Genomic DNA, 24,085 nt, shown 5'->3' on the forward strand with positions numbered 1-24,085 from the left:
CATCAGCCCAGAGCCTGACGCGGGGCTCGAACTCACGGACCGCGAGATCGTGACCTGGCTGAAGTCGGACGCTTAACCGACTGCGCCACCCAGGCGCCCCGGTCTATAGTTCTTTTTAGTGGGGGTCTCTGTCTGGTTTTGGAATCAAGGTAATGCTGGCTTCATAGAAAGAGTTTGGAAGTTTTCCTTCTATTTCTAATTTTTGGAATAGCTTCAAGAGAATAGGTGTTAACTCTTCCTTAAATGTTTGGTAGAATTCCCCTGGAAGGCCAACTGCCCCTGGACTCTTGTTTTTTGGGAGATTTTTGATAATTCAGTTTCTTTACTGGTTATGGGTGACAATATTTTTTAATGTGGGTTTTATACACCTTGAGGTAAAAAGGCAAGTTCTAGGCCAATTCCTCAGGTCCAGTTCCTTTTCCCCTCGCTCCCCTCTAAGGTCAGGATTCCTGTGCTCCTCTCCAGCCCCAACTCCCACCCTTCCTTTGCCTGGGAAATTCACAAGCAGAATGTCCTGCTGGCCCCTGTATCTGGCTTTCCTAACCATTAGCATGGCACCAACACCACCAGATTCTCTGGAAGCACAAGGCTGTGGATGCCCTAATGCAGGTGCAAAGTGAACCACAACATGGTAAGATAGAGGAGACAGCCTAGGGAAGGGAAAGGGTACAGTGAGATTCAGGCCCAGTGTTTTGTCTCTGGGAGTTCTGAACCAGAACTAAGGGTACCAGTGCTGACAGGGACCCTCCTTCACTCTTGAAGATTTGGGGACTAAAACTCTAACAGCTGCATTGAGACTGGCTCCCAATAGGAACAGAGATATTTTTGCCTATGGCTTCAAATACGTGTTGTTTGTTAGGAACATTGATTGCTTAGTAGGAACATGCTTATGGTGATACACTTGTCCATGTTCCACTTTAGGGAAGGATAGTTGCCTCCTGTCTGTGTGCTATACTGTGACCTCCACTGGAGGGAGCTGCCTTACCCAAGGTCATGCTCTTTCTAGGGAAGCCCATTATATAGTCCAGCACAGGGCATGTCTCACAGGCTCTTTTAGTTCTGGACTCCCCATGGGGTTAGTTGAGGTTGTCAGGCCTGCTTTAAACCTGACTTCTACCCAGTCCTGCGCCCTTGCCCTCCCTTCCACAGATGTTGATCCCAAGGGCCTTCAGTAATAAACATTCAACACCTTCAACTTCATCTCAGGGTCCATCTCTTTCTCACAGAGCCCAGCCTGTAAGACTCTGTTTCCATGTCACCAATATTTGTCCACATCTCTATTTTGCAGTTGTCTCCTCTGCCATTCTCTTTGACCTCACCAATTTATACCTGGTTTATCCATTTACTGTCATTTTATAGTGTTTTAAGAGGGAATAGAGATAAATGCAAATATATAACCTACCATTGTATTGGTCAGAGTTAAACTGCAGAGAACATAACTAATCCAGCTATTTAAAGCAGAGAGGGTATTTTCAGGGTATTCAGTGTTGAGGCAGATTTACTGAAAAAATAGACCTAAATTTTCATTCCTCCTCTATAATGTGACTTTGTGACTCCTCCCATCAAGGGTTGACTCTGTTTCCCTACTCTTTTTTTTTTTTTTTAAGTTTATGTATTTTGAGAGAGAAACAGAGAGAGGAGGAGCAGAGGAGAGGCAGAGAGAGAAGGAGAGAGAGAATCCCAACCTTGCACTGTCAGTGCGAAGCCCGATGTGGGACTTGAACTCACAAACTGTGAGATCACGACCTGAGCCAAGACCAAGAGTCAGATGCTTAACCGACTGAGCCACCCCTGTTTCCCTAGTCATAACTCTGGGTTGGCTGTTTGGCTTGATTTGGCCAATGGAATGTGGTAGAAGTGATAAGTGATGGTGTGCTGGTTCTAAACCTAATCCTCAAGAGGCCTTGCACACTTTGCTCTCCCTCTTGGTACCCTCCTATCCCATGAGAATAATCCAGGCTGGCCTGCTGGAAGGTGAGGGAGCAATGATGAGTTTTCCTACTTGAGGTCATTGGAGACCAGCCAGCTTCTAGTTTACCCACCAAATAACCACTGAGCAAGCTCAGTGAGGTCAGCCAAGCTCAACCTAGGCTACTAGAACTGGCCAACTGACCCATAGAGTCATGAGCAATACTAAATGGTTATTGTTTTAAGCCACTCCTTTTGGGGGTGTTTGTTATACAGTATTATTGGGGCAATAGATGACTGACACAAAGTGGCTTACAGAATCCTTGGGAATGCAGAAGAGTAATCTAAAAGAGACAGAATAGACTCACTAATGTCAGGAAGTTGTAGAACCAGGAAATTCAATGCTAAGTTAATAATAAGCCACCTCTCTAAGCCCTGGCTCCAGAAATCTGTCACTGCTGTGGTGACCAGGAAGCTGCTGATAGAGCTACCTTTTCATAACCATGCTATTGCTGCTACCGCCATAACTTGCTGCTGCTACCGCCATAACCACAACAGTTGCTTATGCTTTGTCTTTCTTTCTCCCATCTAATTCAATTTATGCAAGTGCTTCTCATCAGCAAAATGTAAGTTACACCTGACCATCAGCTGCAAAGGGGTCTAGTGTCAAAGGGACTTTAGCTTTCCAGCTTCTGCAGTGCATGAGAAGGAGGCTGGAATGGATTTGGAGTGTCAGCCTCAGTATCTGCCACAGCTATGATTAACTCAAATGAAAAGGATTCCTAAAACTTATTCTGTAAGTTGTGCTCCGTGATATTGAAACAATTTCTTTAAATTCATTGTGCAGTATTTTACAATTGGCGTATCACTATACTGTCAAACATTATTAATTCAATTACTGGAAGCTGAGAGAATGAACCACATATACTAAGATTTTATGAACTCATTGCTCCAGCAAAACCCAAATGAATGTTTTAAGGGAATCAACAATTATTAAGTCACTAAGGAAAGGAAAACTGATTTATGTTCTGAAAAATTCTTAGTCCCTTATTGGTATTTGATATAGCGTTACTAATAGAACAGTGATTTCAGTAGGAATAATGGCAGGCATTTGGTCTTGACCTGAAGTTATTAAGGTGCCTATATACTACATGATAAAAGAATATTTCAAAATTTATTTTGGAGTAGGGTAGAGATTTAGAAGGTTCTCAGGAAGACAGTGGATAGTGTCCTCTGGTCTGACCTTAAGACATGACACCTGGTTTTAAGTGGTCAGAGAATTAATGCTTCCAAATCTACAGAGTTAGTGATTCCAGAAAAATCTGTGTCCTTGTGGATACTTTCCTAGCGATGGTGACTTAGGACAATAATCACTGACGAAAAGGGAAGGCAATTTTTTGATAACAAAATCATCAACAGTGAAGGCGTTAAAATGAAAAGAATTATGTGCCTTCAAATTTTGTTCTCTGTGTCTTGTTCAGTGGAGGCACAACATGTTATTATGGTATGTGAGGCTTGCAGTGACTTATGCCTTACTAAGAATTACTTTCTTTATTCAGTCATGGCCTTGTATGGCTAGAAGTCCCTCAGGCTCACCAAAAAAAAAAAAAAAAAAAAAAAAAAAGGAAAAAAAGTTCATGTTGTCAAGAGAACCTGGAGTCCCTCCAAAAGGTGCCCCATTGATTCAAAAGCCAGACACTTCTTTGTCAACAAAGGCATCCCACAGCGAAAAGTCTGGAGGATAAATTGCACTTGGCTCATCGGTAAGTCTTAATCACACACCCTGTTTATTTGATTCTTACTGAAACTAATGTGAAGTATCAGCAATTTTGCTTCTGAAACAGAATCCATTGATTTAATTTTGTCATTTTTCTTTTCAGTCGTGTAATCAGAAATTCATTCATGTGAGGAAAAAGCAGTTAAAACTTATGGAAAAACGCCAAAGAAAGCGGCTGTCTGACTGATTGCTTTTTGGCAGACGCTGAGATCAAGATTTACCAAGGAAAGCCCACGTATATGACCCAAGAGGAAGTTACAGAGCTCAAGAGCATTACTAAGCCTGGAAACTGGAATTTCAGTTACCCTGCAAGGTATTTCAGAAAAAATCACATATACGCAGACATAAGGCTGATGCATCACTGTGTTGATTGTAGGGTGGTTTCTAAAACAGCTTTACTCTGATTTCTAAAGCAGCCAGGGAAAATAAGATAACAGAGAGCAAGTAACTTACCTTTTTGAGACCCAATCTTGAGCAAATGTTAGTTCTGGCCTGGATTCAGCTACCTAGGGCAGAACAAAAGAGAAAGTGAAAGGTTCTCTCGATCAGGTGTTTCCCAGGATGGAACTTAAAAGCAGCTCTCTTATCCTGTCTGCTCTTTAGTCTGCAGGCTTGGATCAAACTTTCTGGCACTAGATTTAAAAGCATCTTCAGAATACCAGAGTGCTCACATTTAGCCCCTTTCTTGAATCCTTCTTTCTATCATTTCCTGTGTTCTTTGTGTGTATGTCTGTTCCTTCATTCAACTGTAATCAGATTTGAAACGGGCTGTATCTTTCTCTTCTTTGTATCTTCTTTCTTCAACCCTTTGATAGTATTTTGCTTATATGCAGTATATTTTTGTTTGTAAAATAAAAATGTGGTTAGAGGCATATATAGATTCAACACAAATACAAATTTGAATACAAATACAAATTCTCCAATGTTTCAATTGCTGCTTTGAAAATGATAGGAGATTGTTAGGTTTGTGGAGTGATTGACTTCTTGTTTTTAATTTAATGGGTAGTATATTTATATTTCAAGTGCAAATAAAAGTTGTTTTTAAAGGATTTTGATATATTTTTGTCTCTAAAAGAGAAAACAGACCTATTGCAATATATGTAAATCAAAGTAAATCTAGAAAGAGTCAAAGGCGTTATTTCATGCGAAGAGAATAGTTGTAGTAGCTATCAATACCTTAGAGTCTCCATATATTTATAAGCTGTATGAAATGTTCTTCATCTTCATAGCTGCTATAATGGAGTTGGACTTATGAGTGAGGGAAAAAGTGTCTGTGAATGATAACATCATTTTTCTTCTTTCTTTTGTCTTTCTCTTATGCCAACTGATGGTATACTATACACACCTGTAACTTGCCTTTTTTTTGAACTCCTTCCATGTTAGCTCATTAAAAAAAATGCTTCTTTCTTTTAAAGGGTTGGATAGGTAGAAGTTACTGAGTTACTGTCTTTCACTTTCAATCTTACCTTTTGGGCTGTGCAGGTCCTTTGGATCCTGCTGACTAACTCCCTCTAGGTCTGCTAAGAGAGGACACTAGAGACCAGAATGCCTGCTTTCACTCGCTTTTTGCTCTCAGCAGCACCTTAATGATGACTGTTTTCTCCATGGTAGTAGTTGGTTCAGTCTCTAACTTTTTCTTTTCTTTTTTCTTTTCTTTTCTTTTCTTTCTTTCTTTCTTTCTCTTGCTCTCTCTCTTCCTTCCCTCCCTTTCTGTCATTCCCAGGGGCAGCTTCACTTTGTTCCCTAAGAGGCACCAGTACCAGCTGGGCAGAGGTCTCACCAACTCCCTGAGGCCTCTAGGGCAAACCTCTGTGTTTCAGTAACATCAACATTTCCCTTTGCTCTTCCAACCTCAGGGGTGTGAGCTGCTTTCTGAAATTACTATCCTGTTTCTCCTTTTAGCTTTTCAAAGTTCTCTAGTAATGCATTAACCAATAGTTTATATTAAGCTTTCTTTTTGGAAATGGCTCTGGTAGTTTCAGTTTTCCCAGCCAGACCCTGATGGATATAACACTTGACACCACAAGCGGGTCCGACCCACCTGGACCTGCTGGGGTGGAAGCCCTAGGGAGCAGAGCGGCCTGCACTGTCATCTGGGCCTGCTGCATAGCCTGTTCTTGCTCTGGGCCCTGGAGGAAACACAATACATCTAACTAGTCCCCTGCAGATGGACATTTAAGTTGTTTCCAATACAGTAAACAACCTTCAACAGATAATTTTCACATATGGGCAAGTATATTTGTAAGATAAAGTTATAAAAGTAGAATTGCTGGGTCAAAGGACTGCAAAATTGTCCTTCATTAGAGGTGGTACCAATTTAATCTCCCACAGATAATTAAGAGAAATCTATTTGCATGAGAAACAGAGACATCAACAAAGGGAAGAGGGAGCCAGGTATGACACCCTCGTCCTAGGAAGAGAGGCTTGGCTGTGGAAGGGAGAAGCTCATCTAGAATAGAATGTCATAGAATGACACAGAATGAAACCTATCACTTGAGGACTACTTTCTGGCCCAGACTCCATGGAATTCCCTTTGGAGAGAGGGAAGGCTGAAATACAAATGGAAAAACCCTCCAGGACACTTTGACACTCACTTAATAGAGGGTAACACAAAAAGGAGAGGGAGGTGCCTTGTCACAGATCACCAGCAGGACTGGGCAGTCGGAGGACGCTTCATGCCGTACCCAGTGGAGGCTCAGTACTCAGCACTTGTGGCTGTGGTGGCCAGCAGCAAGAGTGACACATGCAGATGTGTGGCTACTGAAATGAGAGGCAGTGTTGCCCTGCGTACTGTATGTAGTAGCTGTAAGCACATGTGAGACACCTCCCGGGACTCCCCCAAACACTTGGGTGGAACTTTGTAGGTGCTGGGTCTGCTTCTTGCAGTAGTAGAGAGTGGAAAAGCTGGCAAAACACAAGCTATAGGCTCATATACTAAGGTTGTCCCTTTTTGCATGTCTATGTCTTTGCGTCATAAACTTGAGGAGGCTTTCATTTAAGAATAGCAAAGTACTCTTCTTCCTGGAGTCCCTTTAGCACCTCTCAGCCAACCCCGGTTGTGACTCCGTTATTTTTCCCATCTGCCGCTCTTGTCCTTTATTCCCTTCTCAGCAGAGCCCTACTGCAGTTACCATGGTCCTTGTTTAGCAGACAGGCTACATTCTACATGCCTGCTTTTATTGACTTCGCCTCAGCCTTCTGTCCTAACAAAGCTGTATATACAACCAGAGCTGTGTTTTTCCTACTCTGTGCAATCTGGACTGTTTTCCTCAAGAGGACCTTCAGTTTATGTTCCGCTGTGTCTTGTTGGTGCCATTCTCAATTTACACGACAGAGATGCTGTCATCACCAATTAACATTTATCAAGGGCCCCCTGGATGCATGGCCACATAGGGGCTAATTTAATATTCTCTTTGTTTCAGGTATCAGGTGGCTCTTTCAAATGAATTTTTAAGTATCTCAGTGATGATGAAGAAGAACAGAGACATCAATTAGGATTCAGGAAGACATGTCTTGATGCTTAGAGCATCAAGGATTGCTATTAATATTTGAAAGTTTAAAAGAGGGTATACTTTTCTTTAGTCAACAAATGACAAAAGTAAAGGCACTATTTTCATTGTTCCTGGAAGAAGCTGGGCAGTATTCCATTCAGACATTAGCCCTGTGATCGTCCCGTTTTCCTCTTTAATTCAGTCCTTCTAATCTCCAAGGGTGAGTCCGAATATTTCTTCCTGAGGCTTCTTCTAATCATCTCTGCCCTTAAGGACAACTCCCTCCTCCAACTCCTGTAGCCCTTATCATCATACCTGCCATTTGAAAATTTAGCACAATGATACATTATACATTATTGAATAAATATATGTTCATTCTATGCAAGTATGTTAGAGAACTGTCAGGACAATTTATTTCTTTCCCAGCACAGTGTTCTGTCAATGGGAGAATCTCAAAAAATACTTACTGATGATGATGGCAAGTCTATTGAAATCAGATGCAATTTTATTTTTTTAAATGAATGAGAGGAGAGACAACGCTGAAGCTTTAGAAGCTGAGACTCACAAGCATCATTAATGTTTTCTAATATTAAGAGCTATATATACCTTTTTTTTTTTTGCGGGGGCGGGGTAGTGGGAGGCAAAAACATCACTGAAAGTAAGCAGTTTATCTTTCAAGAGTAAATAATTTTTTTTGGCCTGCCTAAGCAATACTTCTTTTTAGCCTATCCCTTTTGATGCGACAGTAAGTGATGTAACATGGCTGTCAGTTGTAGGACCTGATATTCAGGAGAACAGACCTGAACATTCTCATTTCAGAAAAAGAAAACATTTCGGTTTCGTCACAGACTTGGAATTAAGAACACACCTTCATGTTTTCTGACGTCACGAAACCGGCCCAGCGAGGCCGGTAACATACGAATCCCACCGGCAGGTAGACCCACAGCCACACACGACCCTCAATACCAGCAGCCGCTGAGCTCTCCCCAGGACGAAGCTCCCGCGGGGCCCCACCCACCCGGTTCCGGGACCCTCATTGGCCAGTCTTCCGCCCGCCATTTCTGTTAGTCGTCGGGATTTGTCACGGGAGGCGGGCGTCCCCCATTCGGGCACTGATTGGTCGAATCTTAATGACGGCAAGAAGTTCTCGGGGTCTCTATTGGTTCTTAAACCTCAGAATGGGCGGAGAAAGGCAGAGCGTAGGGGCTCAAGGAGAGAAGCGCGGAGTGCGCCGGCGCGTAGTCGGGGACGCCAGGCTGAGGATTTTGCTAGGGAACCGACTGTTGTCGCCCCGCCCCCTCGGGGCTTTTTGTCCCGTTAACTGTCGGAGTGGCGGGGGCCCTAGCGCCGAGCGACATGCCGGTGCGCTTCAAGGTGAGGCCGTGGTCTCCAGATCCGAAGTCTGCTGGGGGGGAGGAGGGGGGGGAGTCGCGGCGGGGCGGGTGCCGGCGCGGGGGCCGCGCTGGCTTTCTGCGCGGCGCTCCTGGGCCCCGCAATGCCTGTCAGCTCCCGAGCCTGCTTGCCAAGATCCTGAGGGATGCTTGTCTCCTCCACCTAGCTCCCTCTCCGCTCACACACATTTCCGAGTTACAGTATGGAGGCGTTTGGTGGTGTTGAGAGAGATTGATTTTGGAGGGCACAGGGGAGTGGTGATGGAAGGAGGGCGCTTTGTAATGGGATCTAAGGTGGCTTCAGATTGGAACACCTGTAGCCCATCTCACATCTCAGCCTTTTACCCTCCGCCCCCTACCTGCCCTTTAAAACTTTAAAGTGCCTATGTCTTTTAAAGGATCGAGAAATGGGACCCTGGCTAGGTAAAGATAGGGTGTAAGAAATATACAGTTTTCATATTGTGCGTAAGTTTCAGGTAGGTGGTAGGGGTCAGGGTCAGGCACCCATCAGCATAACAGTTGACCACATCCTTCCACAAACCCTGTTTTATTCTTTTATCTTAAGGGCTTTTATCCCATCCAGAATGGGATGGGAATTCGTCTTTGGTTGACTTTACAACATTTCGAGAGGTACTAGGCCTAATACCTGATACTGTGTACTCATTGCCAGCGTAATCAGTAAGGATAATTATAGCGATGGGGATTTAGATTGTCACCTGTTATCAGACAAGAGCTCAGGCTTTGGAATCAGACAACCAGCAAAAAGGTAGCTGCTCAGGGAGTCGGATTCCTGCCAGCATCTGCCTCAAGTGGTTGTGAGGATTAAAGGATAGAAGACGTGTGAACTGCTTAGCACAGGGCTGGGTAAATATTAGTTGTTATTAGGGAGCTCTTCTGTGTTTATCAATCTCCAGGCTTTCAACTCTTTTCATGGTTCCGAAATTATTTTACTGATGTCTTTTTTTTAAAAACAATGTCCATTAATTGCGTTGTACTTAAATTTTATTTTGTATCCCAGGGGCTGAGTGAATACCAGAGAAACTTTCTGTGGAAAAAGTCATATTTGTCAGAGTCCTATAATCCCTCGGTGGGGAGAAGGTACCCATGGGCTGGACTTAGATCGGATCAATTAGGTAAGCTGAACAAACTAATACTCGTTGTAACTTAAATAAAGCTTGGGGTTAAGTTTGCAAAAATGATTAAGAATTGTGAAGCATTGTTCCATTGGTCTGGTTGACATATTTGTTTAACAGCTATTTACTGAGGGCTTGCTATAGGCCAGGACTATTCCCAGCTTCTAGGGACATAGCCTTGAATCAGACAAAGACCCTTAATTGTGGGCAAAAAAAGTAAACAAGTAACTCAATAAATAAACTAGGGGACTTCAAGTTGTTATAGGCTAGCATATAGATAACTTGGGGGGAGGGGTGGGTTGGAGGGAAGCCACTTTAGCTTCAGTGGTCAAGAAAGGCCTTTCTGAGGAGTCATACTTGAGCTGAGATGGGATGGCTGAGAGCAGTCAAGCCTGGGGAGGTGTTCTCCCAAGGTCTTGAGGAAGGGAAACTTGGATTAAGTAGCTTGCCCAAAGTTCCTAGCTAGTAAGTGGCAAAACCATGATGTGAAATCAAATCTGTTTTGTTGAAAGCCCATGAGTTCAGAGGCTGTATTTTTGTCATCACACATGTTTCCTCCTGGTATCCCAGGGAAGTCAGCCCTAGGCCAGGGTTTCCCAGAGAATGGTGCAGAGGAAAAGAAACAGAGTGACTTTATCCTACCTGCCTGTTTCACTGGCCCTCACTAGAATAGAAGATCTCGAAGAGCAAGGGCTCTGGTTGTCTTCCTGCCTAGTAGATGACATCTCCTCCAGTGCTTATGCAAACCAGTGTTTGAATGAATGAACGTGAGTTTGGACCTCCATTAGCTTTGATCTTGGGAAAATTTGACCTGTTTTACCAGGTGGGGTTTAGGAAGCCCATTGCACAGGATTGCTGGGAGGGATTAAATGAGATATTCCTTGTTAAGGGGCAGGTGCATATATACAGATGAATGCTTGGGGCCTCACATGTGAGCATGCTTTATGCATGGTATGTATGTCCCTCAAATATTAGATATTTGAAGCCAAGAAAAGAAAAGACGTATGAGAAATAAGCATAATTTTCCCAAGCCTGGGAAATTAGTAAAATGAGGAGAGGGTTTCTGGGATTAGATTTGGAGAAAAAAGGGAAAAGTGGGCTAGAGTCAGTGGCTCTTGGTTCCTCTAAAGCATCAGGATCCTTTGCCCAGAGCCTGACTTCAAACACTGGATGTCTCTGCTTCTTGGGCAAGATGGTGCTCAGTCCTCCAAATGACTCAAAATTCTACAAATTTGAGGCTCTATTAGATTAATACAAAATAAATCTTAAAAAGTATATATATCCCACTGATGGCCTGTTATGATACTGCGGAATTGGTTAACCAGACTGTTGTGCATATAACATTGTAGCTTAGATCAGTTACATTTGAGGGTGGGTATGTTGAGACAAGACTGGGAGCAAAGCCACTTTAGAGTATGGTACATTATGAAAGCAGGAATGGTCTAGGGGAGGTATGTGAATGGGAAACAATTAGATTAGGGGGAGGGGCAGAGTGAGAACTTGAGAAAGGCAGGTGGGAGGAATAGCAGCCATTTTACCTAGGACTGGCTGGGTGTTCTGTTAACAGTGTATTTTTTCCCCTTAGTGTATTTTTGCTGGTGCTCAGAGATTATGGCAGACCACTTGAGAATCTTCCCCTTTCATTTTGCTCTTCTACCAGAAGCCTCTCTGTGTTAGAACAGAGAGAAGTCTAGAGCAATGGTCTTCAAATTTTTGCTTTCATATCCCTTAAAAGTATTTAGAAAGTCTTTGCATCCTTTCACATTTTTTTAATGTTTATTTATTTTTCAGAGAGAGAGTGAGAGAGCGCATGAGCAAGTGCACGTGTGCGAGCGGGGAGGGGCAGAGAGAGAGTGGGACAGAGGATCCAAAGTGGGCTCTGTGCTGACAGCAGAGAGCCCTATGTGGGGCTCGAATTTGTGAACCGTGAGTTCATGACCTGAGCCAAAGTCGGTGCTTAACCAACTGAGCCATCTAGGTGGCCCTCACATTTTTAAATTGACATTTAATTTTTTTTATCATAAGTGTAACAAATTCAGTTTGTAACAAAGTGAAATCAAAGGATGTGATTTCTGTCATATGGAATATCATGCATATGTTTCACTTACGTTCTGTTAAAACTTTGGAGCAGCCAATATAGCTGATTCACTTTACGGTAAATGTTCATCATATAAGTGGTAAAGTCAGTCCTCATTGGCAAACTAATCAGGCAAATTAGAATTATTTGCTGTGAGAACAAAGTCTAACTTTATTTTTCAATCCCTATAAATGTGTTAACGTGTGTTAACATATATTCATTTCACATGACAACCCTCTTACCCCCGAATTTTAATTCTAAGATAGTTAGATGGGAAAAGTGTGAAGATGGGTGAAATAAGGCACTATTCTTTTGTTATTTGTCATCTCTGCCTTCTTTGCTTTGCTGTCAGGTACTCTCTCTTGGTAGTTATACTTTTTTGAATTGTCCCTTTGTCTTTCCCACCTACGAGAATTTTTTATTCCTTGGGGCTAGCTGAGAGGTGTGTCTTCCTTTTGTGAAGTGGGAAGGCGGGGGTGGGAACGAAGACTACAGACAGCAGGTGCAACTCTCAGGCAGACCAACGTTGGGATATAGTGCATACAGAGTTAAGATCTGCAAAATGATTCCCTTACACGGCCCATTTCTGCTTATCCCCTAGAATGTCTCCATATGCCTCCAGACACATATGCACCCAGTTTGAAGACCACTAATCTAGGGAAGTCTTGTAAGGGTGGGGACCCTGGGTTCCATGGCCAAATCATCCTTGACAGAGGCTAAAGAACTCATGCCAGATTTTCAGTCCACCTTTCCTCTCCTTCCCTCTAGTCTTACTCTTTCTTCCCCACCCTGCTAAGTCTTCTTTCTATTTAAAGAATGGCCCCAAACTAGGACAGTGTCTCAGTGGCTGTCATTCCACAGAGCTCCTCTTACTTGGGTAGAAGGTTAAGTTTTTTGGACATTTGCTTGCCAGACAGAAATATAGAGAAATAGTATCTTAGCTCTTGTTAAAAGGGTTCATTCTCTTTAATTCTCAGGAAATCAAGGCAAATGTAGAACCAAGATCCAGCATAATGACATCTCATCCCTTCTCACCTTGGTCTACTGTGCATAAGAGAAGCTTTGTGAAAAGTTCCAAATTTTGACAGTACCAGGGCCCATTGTTGTGTTAAGTAGCACAGGAAAGTAATTAGAAACGGAGGCAACATGTCCTGCTGGCTTTGCCAGGCCCGTCACGTTGCGATTCTAGTGACTTGTGTTGGGGTAACTCGAACATTGTGACCCCAATTTTTAATTTTTTTTATGTCAAAAAAATTTTAATACTTTTTAAAAGCAAAATTAAAGATTTTATGTTGAAGAACGAACTATACCTATTTTTTTTTTACCTTGCAACTTTAAGGACATTGTGTGTATCTCACCTGTGATTTTTCAGTTCCATTTCTCCTCTCTTAAGTGTTATTAAAAGTTGTCTTTGTAACTTTATGCTATGGTAGAGCTTTATGGCAATTTCTGTATACTGTATTTTGTAGGAATCACAAAAGAGCCAAGTTTTATTTCAAAAAGAAGAGTCCCTTATCATGATCCACAAATTTCAAAATCTCTTGAGTGGAATGGAGCTATCTCAGAGAATGATATTGTGTCACCAAAACCTGAAGCCACAGAAACAGAATTACAAGAAGCAGAACAAAAAGAAGATGTTAACCAAGAAAGAGTTCTTGCACTAGAAGCCTCCAGGGTTCCCAAAAGAACCAGGTCTCACTCTACAGACTCCAGAGCTGAAGGGGCTTCAGATATTGTGGAAAATAATGAGGATGTAATAGAAGGTCATATACCAGTTAATGAAAATGAGGAACTGGAGCATTCTACCAAGCTGCTTTCAGAAAATGTAGATAATGGGGTAGGTATATTCACAGTATTTCTTTTCAAAAGCATAGAATTCTTTGTAAATGTCATCATTTCACTAATACTACATTTTATGCTTAAAATTTTTCCATTGTTTTATTTTTTTAATCTAATGTCTTATAGAATAGTTAAGAGGCTGTTGACTTTAGTTATTATGAGTTCTATTCTTTTTTTTTTTTAATTTTCTTTTTAATGTTTATTTATTTTTGAGACAGAGAGAGACAGCATGAGCGGAGGAGGGTAGAGAGAGAGAGGGAGACACAGAATCCGAAGCAGGCTCCAGGCTCTGAACTGTCAGCACAGAGCCTGATGCGGGGCTCAAACCCATGAGCTGTGAGATCATGACCTGAGCTGAAGTCGGACACCCAACCGACTGAGCCACCCAGGTGCCTCTTATGAGTTCTATTCTTAATAGTTGCCAGTTTGTACTGGTTATACTAAGATATCTCTTCATTGGATGGGCAGCCTGCCTCTGGATTTTATTCATCAAATATCAGCACCAAAGTCCTAAGGGAGAGATCAAATTGAGACAGAGAAGGGGAGTAGTAAGCCATTACCTCTGGCAGGGGTGGTGAGCTGACTTCTACCTAGGCCCTTTTCAATTTCTTATTGTGGACACAAACAACATCTCAATTGACAGAATACAAAAGGAAGGGCAGTTCTGGCAGGATCTCAAAGATCTTAGAGTTCTGCTCTCCTATGTCACACCTGGCCTGTGGAACATCCCTGCAAGCACATAAGCATAGGCTTTGGGGACCTGTGCAGACATCTCGCTGCCTCCCACATTTTTCTCCAGTCCACTACCTCTTCCCCATTTCGTGTCCACTGTGGACTGGAACCACGGAGAGGCATTCAGAAGTGTTGGTGAAGAATCTGTGGCTCATTGCGAAAACCAGGGGGTACAGTAGAATCAAGGAAGGTGATGTGTAAGTGGTGGGCAAGGGAAGGGGTGTCGCAGAAGCAATGTGTGAATAAGGCAAGGTGCTGCTGTTTCTTAGTCATAGATTTAATTGTGAAAAATTGGTAGGAAGAGACTGAGAGGTGCTATCTTTTTCTGGGATGCACAATGATTCATTGACAATATTCAGAAAGAAATTTTAAATAGTTTAAAAGAGAGATCATCAATTAAAAAGAGTTTGCTGTACAACGGTGTGCATGTAATTAACAATACTGTATACTTAAAAATTTGTTAAGAGGGTAGATTTCATGTTATACGAAATATGTTATAATGTCTTTTTGGTTTTTGTTTTTACCACAGTAAAAGAAAAAGTTTGAACAGAAACTTTTAATGACTGTGGGTGGGGTTTTTCTTTCCCTAACAGTTGAATAGAGTTCTTCGGAAGAAAGCAGGACTGACTGTTGTTCCTTCACATGATATCTTGAGAAATTCTGAATATCAAAGGCAGTTTGTTTGGAAGACCCCTAAAGAAGCTGCTCCAGTTTTTACAGCCAATCAGGTAGTTGAATGGATGTAATATATTTTTAAGTATCATCCTCTGATCTAGTAATGCAGATTTACACAGAACTAAGGGCTAAAAGAAATTAGGCACTTCTTCAGTGAGCCTGGAGGTAGGTTCTAGAAAAGTGAAAATAAGAGTTTTGCTAACATCCTTCTGTTACTTCGATCTATGGTAGTAATATGACACTATCCTAGGCCACTGATGGTCACTGTTGCCAGATCCATCACGTACGCTAAATATGAGACAGGGTAATGAAGCATGAGGACTGGTAAGTTTTTGCATGCTGCGAGATTTTGTTTATTTAATAAAAAAATATTAAATTGCTTTTATTCTAAAATACTGTGTTTTGTTGACTAATATGTTGCATGTTTTCTGTCTGATAAGAAAGGCATGACTACCCTGAATATTTTAAGAAAATACAAAATATGTTAAAAATAATACAAGATACATAATCTTGTTTTTGTATCAAGTGAGCAGTAATAGAAATTGTCATTTTGATGACATTTATAAACTCCAAAAGCTATGATGGTACCTAAATGTGCTCCTAGATTTCTTTGTATCTTGTACCGTTTTTTGGTGCTCGACCACCATTACTAATAAACACTCAATATTTTACTACTGTCATCCTCTAGACAGTTTTTAGGCTCTTAACTCTCATTTATATTCTTAACCATCCTTCTGGGCCTGGATAAGGAAATACTTGCATTTAGAATATCTTCAGAGGCCCAGGACAGCCTAGACTTTTCTTCTTCTAGATCTTTGCATTTTCTTTATGAACACATACACATCCCTTCATACACCCTTATGGCTCATTTTCTCCTGTATCTCAACATTCGTTTGTAAACTTTATATACCCCTCAGGACTGAGAGGGTAGATTCAACAAGACAATAATATCAGTCCTCTTACACTAATGTAATAATTCTAGTGATCCTAAAAATTGTGGCAGCTTTGGGCTTACTTGTTATTCAGGTTTCTAAAAAAACTGTGAAATTTGTAGAACATTTTAGAAGCATATAAAATAGCTAAGGCAACGTATGTCCCCTTCATGAACCCAGTAGAGGATCAGTACTTCTTTTGTTGGCTCACAAGTGTTCTTGGATAGTAAGTGTGTGTATCTACAAAATTACTCCCTGAAAATTGTAGCTGTTCAGTTTTTGTAGAACATTTCATCTTTAAGCTAAAGCTAATTCAAATCAAAGCCCCATTGACAGCTTTTATATATTTCAGTGGAGACATTGTATAGAAAAGCCCTTTTTATAGGACCAAAGTATAATATAAAATAAATCATTAGCAAACCTTCACTGGTAGTTTTATTGCTTTCATTAGTGGGAGTTTCAGAGAATTTGGGGTGAAAGTAAATGCTCTTTGTCAATTCAAAGTGTATCATTTTCAGGGTCTGTGGATTAAAGAGTCCTGTGACAGAAATTTTCAATGCTTGTTGATAGGGAACTTCTGAAGGAGCTATTCAGCTCTATTTTATCAAACACCTGTTTTCTAAAAAGATGTCTTATATTAATATGTAAAGGAGTCTGAATAATTTTTGGCAGAAAAGTCCTTGAGGTTATACTCGGGAAAAGATACTCTGGATTTGATCTGTATGAAGATGTGTTATTCAGCATTGCAAAGCTGTAATGTACCTTATTTGTGGTCCACATCTTTTCCTTTTGCTTTCTTTGTAATCAGTGATAATATACCATAAAATAGAAACCCTATTATAAAATACTAAGGATAAAGGGAAACATTTAAAAACAGAAACATCATTATTACCTGATTTTTTCCCCTTGCATTGAGCTAAAAATAAGCAAAGGAAAAACAACAACAACAAAAGAACACATCAGATATTCACAATGTTAAGAATCTTCTGTTTTTTGGAGGAAGAAAAAAAAATCATGCCAAGGAAGGAAAAAAAACCTGGTAGAGCTGACAACAGAATTGCCTTATAAAGTGAATGTCTGTGTTCACTTAAATATGCCAGTTGTACTTATCCCATTATCAAACTGATGGGAGGGAGGAGTAGGAAACTGGGGAGAAAAGATATGGTTCATTATTTTTTTGGCTTAAACATTATTTTTATTATAGTAACTATTATTCACAACATAGTAGTGAGTGTAGAAAGTTGATCTTTGGGTTTTTTCCCAGCTTTATTGAGGTATAATTGACAAAAATTATATATTTACAGTATGTAAATAATGTTTTGATGTACCTGTACATTGTGAAATGATTAACAAAATCAAGCTAATTAACACATTAACACCTCACGTAGTTAGCTTTTTGTATGCGTGTTGTAAGCTCTTATCCCCTTAGCAAATTTCAGGTATTAACTCTGTTAGTAGTATTAACTCTAGTCATCATGTTGCACCTTACATCTCCAGAGCTTATTAATTCTGCAAACTGGAACTTTGCACCCTTTGACCAGTATCTCCCTGTTTCTCCCACCCCCTAGTTCTGGCAACCATTATTCTACTCTCTGCTTCTATGAGTTCCACTTACTTAGATTCCACATATAAGTGAAACCTGCAGTATTTGTCTTTCTGTGCCTGGCTTAGACTTAGCATATGTTCTTCAGGTTCATCCATTTTGTTGCAAGTGACAGAATTTCCTTTTTGAAGGCTAAATGATATTCTTGTGTGTGTGTGTGTGTGTGTGTGTGTGTATCATTTTCTTTATCCATTCTACCATTCTTTATCCATTCCTATTGGTGAACCCTTAGGTTGATTCCATATCTTGACTAATGCGAATAATGCTGCAATGAACATGGGAGTGCAGATATTTCTTTGAGATACGGATTTCATTTCCTTTGGAAATCCACCCAGAAGTAGAATTGTTAGATCATATGGTAATTCTATTTTTAATTTCTTTACGAATCTCCATATTGTTTTCCATAATGACTGTACTAATTTACATTCCTACCAACAGTGTACAAGGGTTCTCTTTTCTCCACATCCTTGCCAACACTATTTTTTGTATTTTGGATAATAGCTATTCTAACAGGTGTGAGGTGATGTCTTGTGGTTTTGATTTATGTTTGGCTGATGATGAGTGATATTGAACACCTTTTCATGTACTTGCTGGCCCATCTCTATGTCTTGTTTGGAAAAATATGCATTCAATTCCTCTGCCCATTTTTTGTTTGTTTGTTTGTTTGTTTTGACTTTTTAAAATATTTATTTATTTTTGAGAAAGAGAGTGTGAGCAGGAGAGGGCAGAGAGAGAGGGAGCTACAGAATCCAAAGCAGGTTCCAGGCTCTGAGCTGTCAGCACAGAGCCCGACGCAGGGCTCAAACTCATGAACCATGAGATCATGACCTAAGCCGAAGCCGGACACTTAACCGACTGAGCCACCCTGGTGCCCTGGACATGGCTTTGTTTTTATAAGAGGACTTAGAACAGCTTCATTCCCCTGAGGAATGTGGAGTAGAAGCAGATTTAGGCAGGAGTATTCAGACCCACCCCCCGGACTGTGGTAGGTAAGTGGGGTCATCAGTCCCTGAGATGGTTGCTTCTAAAAGCAGGAGGAAGAGACTAGATTTCCCTGGAGGCTGCTTTTTGTTCCCAGGCGGGGAGGACTATTCTCCAAGGAAGACCAGAAAGAGAGGCTGAGAGTGGCTCAGGAGCCCAGGAGGATGTCGAAGGCCCCTCTTGTGCCCAGCAGTGTGGGCAGGGCTTTGGCACAGGAGCAGAAGTTCAGAAGCCCCTCCTGGGGGCCGGCTCCCCGACATTCCCGTCTCAGGGCCTGCCTTGGGCCTGGCCGTAGGGTGTCCTCAGACAGCAGCATCTGTTGACTGGGTCCCACATGAGTTCTTGTAGGACAGCCACATGCTCGCCAGGCAGAGGAAGGTGGCCACAAAACCGAAGATCGCTCCAGCTACCAGTCCACTCTGGCTGTAACTCTTGGAGGCTGCCACAATGGAGGCGGTTAGGAGGAGTGGGGTACCGATTAAATAGTGCAGAAGTTCAGGGTCCAGTTTCATCCTCTTGCAAGTGACTGTCCAGTTTTCAAACAACATTTGTTGAAGTGATTATACTTTCCCAAGTGTATATTCTTGGCTTTTTTGTTGTAAATAATTGTAGATGCATTGGGTTATTTTGGAGCTTTATATTCTGTTCCATTGATGTGTGTGTCCCTTTGCCCATTTTCAAAATCAGATTGTTCTCTTGCTAGCAAGGTGCTTCAGTTCCTTATATATTTTGAATATTAACCCCTATCAGATGTACTATTTGCAGGTATTTTCTCCCATTCCAAGATTGCCTCTTCACCCTATTGATTGTTTTCTTTGCTGTATGGAAACTTTTTAGTTTGTCTATTTTTGCTTTTGTTGTTTTTTGGATGTTAATTAGATATATGAAATAATACGAAATTATAAACAGTCTTATAATTTCACTTTTTTGACATCCTATAATTCAACTTTATATATGAAATTTTAAAGCAGTTCAGAAACTAAGTTTTGTGTATTTAACCAACAAGAAAACTAAACTACAGTAATTTTTGTTTTAAGGTTTTCCACAATAAAAGCAAATTTGTTCCACAATTCAAAGGTAACTCAATCATCCATGAAACTGAATACAGAAGAAATTTCAAGGGTTTATCTCCAGTGAAAGAACCAAAATTAAGAAATGATTTGAAAGAGAATGGAAATTTTGAAACAGTATCTCCTGAAAAGAAGGTATTCATCAACTCTTTACTTTACATTTTTTTTTTTTTAATGTTTATTTATTTTTGAGACAGAGACAGAGCATGAACGGGGGAGGGTCAGAGAGAGGGAGACACAGAATCTGAAACAGGCTCCAGGCTGTAAGCTGTCAGCACAGAGCCCGACGCAGGGCTCGAACTCACGGACTGTGAGATCATGACCTGAGCTGAAGCCGGACGCTCAACCGACTGAGCCACCCAGGCGCCAATCAACTCTTTACTTTAAACAAAATAACAGACTTATGATTTTAGACTCTACTCATTATCTTTTACTGAATACCACCTGAGAATTTGGGTTTTAGCTAGTTTATTCATTTGTTTGTCCATTAAGTGCCACATGTTCACTAAGCACTTAGTGGGGGCCAGGCACTGGGTAAGTACTGAAAGTACAACGATGACCACACTAAACCCCACACAGGAGACAGAGTTGTAACTAAATAAGTGTAATATGTGACAAGTGCTTAGCAACACAGAAAGTAAGTCTGCTATGTCTAATAGCAAATGATTAGCCTTATAGTGATGTGAGCTATAGGAGTAACAGTAGCGATAGAAACACACACTTTAAGTTAAATAATGGAAGTCAAACAGAAACATGCATACTTACCTGTATTTTGTTTGTTTTATTTAAAGTTTATTTATTTATTTTGAGAGAGAGAAATAGAAAGAGAGTGAGTGGGGGAGGAGCAGAGAGAACGGGAGAGAGGATCCAAAGTAAGATCCAGGCTCTGAGCTGTCAGCACAGAGCCTAATGTGGGGCTTGAAGTCATGAACTGTGAGCTCATAACCCGAGCTAAAGTCGGACCAGGCACCCCTGGTCCGACCAACTGAGCCACCCAGGCACCCCTAGATACATGTATTTTAAACCAAAGCTTTAGCATGCCAAATTACAGCCAGCCTAAATTGGATACTGTATTACAATTCTGTTTGTGGAAGTAAGTTTTAACTGCTAAAGATAACCTAGAAATCACAAGCAATCAATAAACAAGTTTTGAAACTACTAGATCCGGTTGGTTTTTTCAAGTATAGCTCAGGTTTGGTTCATTTATAACAATAAAATTTATATCCTTGGCTACAAAAAAATTTTTTAATTAACAAACATGTAAATGAATAAACTTGACATTACCACCTATTAAACAATGTTTTTACATTTGCCTTTGATATTCTAAATCCACATTTTATTGCGTTGCAGTAATTAAATATAAGGTTCCAATGAGTAAGTTACCAACCACATTGTTTTACTGAATAACTTAACCCTTTTTTTTTTAAATGTTTGTTTATTATTTATTTTGAGAGGGAGAGTGGGCGTGGGAGGAGCAGAGAGAGAGAGAGAGAGAGAGAGAGAGAGAGAGAGGGAGAATCCCAAGCAAGCTCCACACACGTGCAGAGCCCGATGTGGGACTTAAACGCATAAACTGCGAGATCATAACCTGCGAGCTAAAATCAAGAGTCAGATACTCAAGTGACTGACCCACCCATGCACCCCATAATCAACACATACAAACACTTGCCTCTATTTGAACTATAGCTATTTAAGTTACAGATTCAGGTTAAAATGATTGTAAATTATAGGTAAATGGGATAGAAGTCCTATTTTTAAATCTTCTGGAATGCTATAACTAATACCTTGTGGGTTCTAAACATAGAAATTCTATGACTAAAAGTAAATTGGTTTATACATATATTTGTTTCCATACACACACATATATACATATTTTTGGATCTACCATAATGGGGAGATTATGGGGTGCATGGGTGGGTCAGTCACTTGAGTATCTGACTCTTGATTTTAGCTCGCAGGTTATGATCTCACAGTTTATGCGTTCAAGTCCCACATCGGGCTCTGCACGTGTGTGGAGCTTGCTTGGGATTCTCTCTCTATCTCTCTCTCTGCTCCTCCCACGCCCACTCTCCCTCTCAAAATAAATAATAAACATTTAAAAAAAAGGGTTAAGTTATTCAGTAAAACAATGTGGTTGGTAACTTACTCATTGGAACCTTATATTTACTGCAATGCAATAAAATGTGGATTTAGAATATCAAAGGCAAATGTAAAAACATTGTTTAATAGGTGGTAATGTCAAGTTTATTCATTTACATGTTTATTTGTTAATTAGAAAAATTTTTTGTAGCCAAGGATATAAATTTTATTGTTATAAATGAACCAAACCTGAGCTATACTTGAAAAAACCAACCGGATCTAGTAGTTTCAAAACTTGTTTATTGATTGCTTGTGATTTCTAGGTTATCTTTAGCAGTTAAAACTTACTTCCACAAACAGAATTGTAATACAGTACCCAATTATACTTTATAACATTTATGTTTTTGCCCTAAAGTGTAACATATTTTAAGCATAAAATGTTTAAATTATTTCCATTTTAGTGTAATAAAACAGATGATCCTTTAAAATTAGAAGCAGAGATGGAATCAAAAGAGTCAAACCAGCCTAAAAAGAAGCTTACTCCTTGGAGACATCAAAGGCTTGGGTATGTATTTTATAAGAAAAATGTCATGGTATTTAGAAGATCAACATGGTGAAATATTTACTCTCCTTTCATTTCTGTTAGGAAGGTGAATTCTGAATATAGGGCAAAATTTCTGAGCCCAGCCCAGTATTTATACAAAGCCGGGGCTTGGACCCGTGTGAAGGAAAACATACCAGATCAGGTGAGTATACATAAGCTCAGTATGCCCATGTTTTCTTTGAGCCTATATCCCAATTTAATTCCACAATGAGTTTCATTTAGTAATAGAGACTACAGTTTAAAGATATGTGATATAATAGTAACATTGGAAGTATCAGGAACTTAAAAGTTGTATGTTAGGATATAATTTATCAGTGTGTTTACTGTTTTTTTTAATATCAAATAGCTCCTTTTTCAACTGGAGATTTTTATTATTAAAGTCTTTAAAATATTTTTTTTATAATCCAGTATTTCATTATGTTTGTAGAATTGTAACGTTGTAGTTTTGAAAATAAGATCCAGACCTCTACTCTCTCAACTGAAGATAAATTTTCAAGATTAGTTTGACCGTGGCATCCACTGGCAGTTTGTACTATTAGAGTCCATCAGTATCTGGGAGGGGTGGCCTGTGCTGAGAGAGGTTTGCATTATAGTGTTGGGGGTACCCTGACATATGGGAGCAATTCTGAGGACCGAAAGGAAGGTTTGAGGGAAAGGGTAATCCTAGAATTGGGAAGTGCCTGTTCAGCACTAGCTTCTTACAGTCAAAGGATGAACTGTGGAGCTTTTCTGGTTATTGTACAGTTACCATCTTTTAAACCACATCTTGATGGTTTCCTGTTTTTTTCTGTGTGAACAAGCAAAAGTAAAATAGTTTAGACTTCAGTAAACACCCCCTCTCCCATCATTGGGAAGAGAGAGGTCATTTGGATGGGGAATGAATCTTTTATTCAGCCCCGTACTTGAAACCATGGCTAATGGTTATATGTAATGAGCCTCTGGAAGAAGGCATTGGCACTTCGAGCTGCTGGCTCTTTGCGCTGGCACCTCCCAGACCAGCGTCCTGGTGAGACTCCTGTACCCCGCATGTTGTTTCGGGAGACCACTTGGTTCCTTCCACCGTGGCTCCTCCTCATGCTGTCTCCTTCCCTACTGGAGAGCGGCTCAGCAGCAATCCAGGCAGAGTAAAAGGCAAATCTTGAAGCTGTTCCGGATATTACTGGGGATATTCATATCCTAGTGAAATAAAGTTAAAAATATAAGAATCGAGAGCAGGCATGATGGAGCAAAGAATTGAGTCTGTGAAACCCTTGAACAGTTTATGGTCATGCCAGACCTTGGCCAGGAGCTCTGATGGGGAATGAGGAAAAGCTGGGGGCAAAAGCAGAGCACAGAGTGTGGCCATAGAGGGCTAGTGTGGCCATTTAATAGGTGTAGGCCACTGACCTATTGTATTTAGGGACTTCACTAGGTTGGGCTCATGAGAGGCTCCTTGTTTTAGAAAGATTATCTCTCAGTCTCTGAGACGTCTTTAAATTAAGATGAGTTGGTATTTAGGCCTCAGATCTAAAAATGTAGTGGACCAAGAGGATTGTTTTGTCTGGAGTCACGATAAGGTGGTAGTCCCTGTCCTGCCCTGATGGAAAATGACATTTTTGTTGACATTAACTTAAGAGCTGTCATTTCAAGGTTTCCTATTATAACATCTTGGGAAGGTGACTTTTGGGCTTTTTAAAAAAGCTTATTGTTAATGGTGGTTGTTAATGTTTAAATCAGTGATACCGTTTTGCCTAACCTGTGTGGGCAAAATAATTCAAAAAGTGAATTGGAGTTAGTAAAGAATATGACATTTA

The 24,085-nt window shown here is 40.6% G+C and overlaps 1 protein-coding gene and 2 long non-coding RNA genes across 5 annotated transcripts in view; 2 read left to right on the forward strand and 1 right to left on the reverse strand.

The window, feature by feature from the left end:
* LOC131519237 (uncharacterized) overlaps positions 1–8,294 on the reverse strand; it is a 154,266-nt gene extending 145,972 nt beyond the window's left edge. The window contains exons 1-2 of the long non-coding RNA XR_009265542.1: positions 8,045–8,294; positions 4,139–4,191 (exon numbers count right to left, since the gene is read on the reverse strand). This is a non-coding gene — a long non-coding RNA (uncharacterized LOC131519237). The remainder of the gene's footprint in view (positions 1–4,138; positions 4,192–8,044) is intronic.
* LOC131519238 (uncharacterized) lies at positions 3,304–7,396 on the forward strand. The gene is made up of 3 exons (XR_009265544.1): positions 3,304–3,671; positions 3,789–3,998; positions 7,108–7,396. It is a non-coding gene; the product is annotated as an uncharacterized LOC131519238 (long non-coding RNA).
* An 82-nt stretch (positions 8,295–8,376) lies between the features above and the next one.
* The window catches only part of MDM1 (Mdm1 nuclear protein), a 33,916-nt gene continuing 18,207 nt past the window's right edge, over positions 8,377–24,085 (forward strand). For 2 of the 3 annotated variants that reach the window (XM_058742080.1, XM_058742081.1), the window contains exons 1-7: positions 8,393–8,550; positions 9,586–9,700; positions 13,247–13,614; positions 14,942–15,076; positions 19,577–19,744; positions 22,150–22,253; positions 22,335–22,434. In XM_058742080.1, coding sequence (XP_058598063.1) covers positions 8,533–8,550; positions 9,586–9,700; positions 13,247–13,614; positions 14,942–15,076; positions 19,577–19,744; positions 22,150–22,253; positions 22,335–22,434 — 1,008 coding nt within the window. In that variant the 5' untranslated portion in view covers positions 8,393–8,532. Of the gene's footprint in view, positions 8,551–9,585; positions 9,701–12,754; positions 12,993–13,246; positions 13,615–14,941; positions 15,077–19,576; positions 19,745–22,149; positions 22,254–22,334; positions 22,435–24,085 lie in introns of those variants that run through there. The other variant, XM_058742082.1, reaches the window with a different exon arrangement.

Source organism: Neofelis nebulosa, chromosome 8 (assembly GCF_028018385.1).
Source record: "Neofelis nebulosa isolate mNeoNeb1 chromosome 8, mNeoNeb1.pri, whole genome shotgun sequence".
In the NCBI taxonomy this organism is placed as follows: Eukaryota; Metazoa; Chordata; class Mammalia; order Carnivora; family Felidae; genus Neofelis; species Neofelis nebulosa.